At 30.2% G+C, this 3,633-nt stretch overlaps 1 protein-coding gene across 1 annotated transcript; it reads left to right on the plus strand.

Annotated features, from left to right (window-relative positions):
- Positions 387 to 2,080, plus strand: LOC107637874 (embryo-specific protein ATS3A-like). The gene is made up of 2 exons (XM_016341144.2): positions 387 to 616; positions 1,365 to 2,080. Exons 1-2 carry the CDS (start codon positions 428 to 430, stop codon positions 1,830 to 1,832), a joined length of 657 nt encoding a protein of 218 aa, XP_016196630.1. The 5' UTR covers positions 387 to 427; the 3' UTR covers positions 1,833 to 2,080.

The following is a 3,633-nucleotide window of genomic DNA, read 5'->3' on the forward strand; positions in this document are numbered from 1 at the left end:
ACCATTTTATTAATTTTTTTATTTTAGAATATCTAAATTCAATTATTATTATAAAATATTATTAATTAATTTTAAATTATAATATAAACTAAAAAAAAAGATCAACGTGTATGCATGATAAGCCATTTAATTGACTAATAGGTATAAAAATGAAAATGAAATTTGTATTGGTTGCTCCTATCATATTAAGCCATTTTATTGGGAAAAATAAGAATATAATTGAGGGAATTTTGATTCTTTCGCCTTGGATACGATATTAGGATTTACAAGATATTCCTTCCTTAATAAAGTAAGCATGCTAAGCATAAGTAAAATGAAAGGAACCTCTTTCAGTTGATAATAGTCACAATAACATAACAAAGTTGAAGTTTAATTAGGGGTATGCACTTTATGTGTGTCAAGTTAAGAATGGATTGTGAGATTGTCAATGTATATATTCCATGTTTTAATGTCACTAATACGAATAAGTGTCACAAGCAGATATAAGATCTTTTGCTTGAAGGACAAAGCAAAAATGGGGCTTTTGACAGATAATGGATGGCAATTTTTATGTTGTTGTGTTTTATTGCTTGTCATTGTCGCCGGAGGTGAAAGTATAGTAGCACCAGAATTGAAGGTAACATTATTAATCTTTTCTTCTTATTCCAAAAAAAAAAAAAGACTGACACTTCAAGATAGATGTAAACATTTGATAATATATATATATTTTCATATCTCTTCCATGTTAATTCTAACGTTTTTCCTACTCATCTCCCATGCACTTGCCACTTTTTCGTAAGCAAAAATAAATATTCTCATTATTATTCCTGTTTGTTACCCAATAATAATAATAATTAGATGTGTACGGAGGTTTAGAGCTAACAGATGTTTTAAATTGAAAATCAAGCAATATTCTATTCTGAAATCAAAGAGAGACTACTAATGCTACAATAATCGCATTTATAATGATGCATAAATAATAATTATATTATTACATGTTAATGAGATTATTATCAAGCAATTATCTTTTGACTATTAATGATCATTAAGAATATATACATTTAGTAATCATTTTTTAACATCTAATTAGTGATTTATTAAAAAAAGTACTCCATCAATTTAAGTAACAAGAAAGAAAAATGTTCACCTTTCTCGTGAGTTCGCTATTTGAGTACATACACAATAATACATACATCACCATAAAGTTTTCCTAGAATAATGATATTTGTATATTTTATTTTGGATGTCTACTTAATTATAATAACATGTTCGTTACATTTAAGAGTTAATAAGATGAAAAGAGTCCAAATATGCAAATTGTGAAAAATTGAATGCCAATTTTGATTCCCAACTCTATTTAATAAACTTGGCTTTGCACATAGCAGAAAAATTGCACTTATCTCATAACCGTGGAAACCACTTGCACATGGGGAGCGGAAACGTCAAATAATGTAAGCTTGAGATTTGGAGACACAAATTCAAATGACATATTGGTAAGACACTTGAACTCCAAGCACCTAAGGAAAGTTGACCCTTTGGAGCCTGAAATTCTTGATGACATGCCAAGGAAGCCATTTCAAGCATGCATGGTGGACCAATTTGAGGTCAAAGCAGCATGCGTCGAATCCCCCATATGTTACTTGTACCTCAAGTTAATCGGCAATGATGACTGGCGGCCGGGTTTCGCACAGGTTCAGGTGCTTGAGGCCGAGGGCTCCCGTCTTAGCTCCGATTACTTCTATTTCCGACGATATCTGCCTAGACATGTGTGGCATGGTTCAGATGCATGTGATAGTGAGGACACTCCTTTTGGTACCAAGAAGAAAAGAAAGGTTTACCGGAACATTCCATGATCGACCAACATCAAGCTGGCAAAACTTTATATATACATCCTTTATTTTTATTTTTCAATCTTTCTTCTAATTTCTTCCATAAAGAAATATGACTAGTATTTAAGTATTTAACTAACCTTGTTGGTAGGTTTGTATAAGTTATTCAATAGTGCACATTAGAGGTTATGGGATAACTGTATTGCAGAGTTACTGGTTGGTTTTATATGACAAAATTAATAACATAATAACAAAGGTGATTACTAGGAGTACTCCAGATTTGATTCGGCTCGCAACCCTCTCCGGACGCAAAGCATATTTGGTCGAGTTCGAATTCAGCATTTTGACCTTTGCACCCCTACTAAGAGTTACATGCGCATTTAATTTTAGTAACATTTTTTAAACATCATAGATTCCATCTTGTTAGGATATTTAACATAAAATAAGGGACAAATTATATCATTCAACGTGGTTTATTATTTTTTCACCTCTTCAAAAGTTTAGAAATTATAAATTTATTCTATATATTATTTAAAAATAACATTTACGAATTTTAAAATATATATTAAAAATAAATTAAATTATATATATTTATAGATAAATATATAATAATTAATTTTTGTGTACAAATAATATTTTTGTTTCTCTTGTTATGACTCCAATGTTTCTTTTTCTGGAGCAATAGAAACCAATTTTCTTTTTTCCAACTATTTTTTGTATACCTACAACTCATCCTCCACCATTCTCATTCGTTGTTCTATCTTAATTTGATGCCGTTACTTATGAATTTTATTTATTTGTCCAAAAACCGTTTCGAGATCTTTTTCTCAAAGACAGCACGCTACAAAAAGAAAGGTTTAAAATAATATATTACAGCAATTTAAAAGAATTGCCAAAATATTCAAGTATTATGGCATTTTATAGTTCTATCATAATTAATTTGCATAAAATAGTGGCTTTTATAATTGATTCTGGCAGTTTTAAATTGCCATGATCAAAACTGATTATTAAAAAAACAAAAAGGCCCCAAACTCTTCCCTAACAAGGGAAACCTTAACCCTAATGCTTGAAACCTAAAAACCCATTATTTAGTGAAACTAACATGCGCTGCTGATAAGCGAAAACTAAAGTTCATAGAAACTGGCAAGTGTACTAGATCATTCAAATAATACCATAGTGAGTAAATATCGTTTCTACGAAGATTAAAAGATTGAGCAAGTAAATATCGAGTCAAATTTCTAATTAGATCAAATGAACCTGGAGTGATGAGTGGTTGAACTGTGCCTTACTGGAACTTCAGAATCTTGAATGTTGGAATGCTGAAGAGGAAGTAGTGAATATGTGATTTGATTGAGAGAAAACAATGAGTAAGAGTGTCAAGGGTTTCAGAGATATTTAGTTCCCAGGAGGATTAAACCTTGTTTATCTATTTTAATGCATGAAACGACCTTTTCACGAAAAATCATAAATAACTGAATCCTAATTCTTTGGCTCCTCAGCTCATCTTTAATTAATCAATCGCCAATTTCTTGGTCAACTGATCAATTGAAGAGGTTTAGCACAAATCTGATTTATTTTCACATAAAATTCAAAAGTAGTTCTAAGGTCGAATTATATGTCACGTATTCAACCTAGTCCTAAACAATTAAAAATTATAAGAAAAGCAATGTCTCACACTTTATAAACCACTATTCCTAGTCAATACTAAAAAGTCATGAGAAAGAATTTTTAAGTTGTAATTCCGATATTAAATTTTCTAAAGTAATAAATAGAATTCAAACAAAGTTAGCATATTTTCTAACACTACTAATTCTATTACGTATCA

The sequence above is a fragment of the Arachis ipaensis genome, chromosome B04, assembly GCF_000816755.2.
Source record: "Arachis ipaensis cultivar K30076 chromosome B04, Araip1.1, whole genome shotgun sequence".
In the NCBI taxonomy this organism is placed as follows: Eukaryota; Viridiplantae; Streptophyta; class Magnoliopsida; order Fabales; family Fabaceae; genus Arachis; species Arachis ipaensis.

Excerpts from the sequence above, each read along its gene's own strand:
- LOC107637874 (XM_016341144.2), top strand. The coding sequence starts at position 428 with ATGTATATATTCCATGTTTTAATGTCACTAATACGAATAAGTGTCACA. Across the intron at positions 617-1,364 it reads TAGTAGCACCAGAATTGAAG|AAAAATTGCACTTATCTCAT; the intron begins GTAACATTATTA and ends TGCACATAGCAG.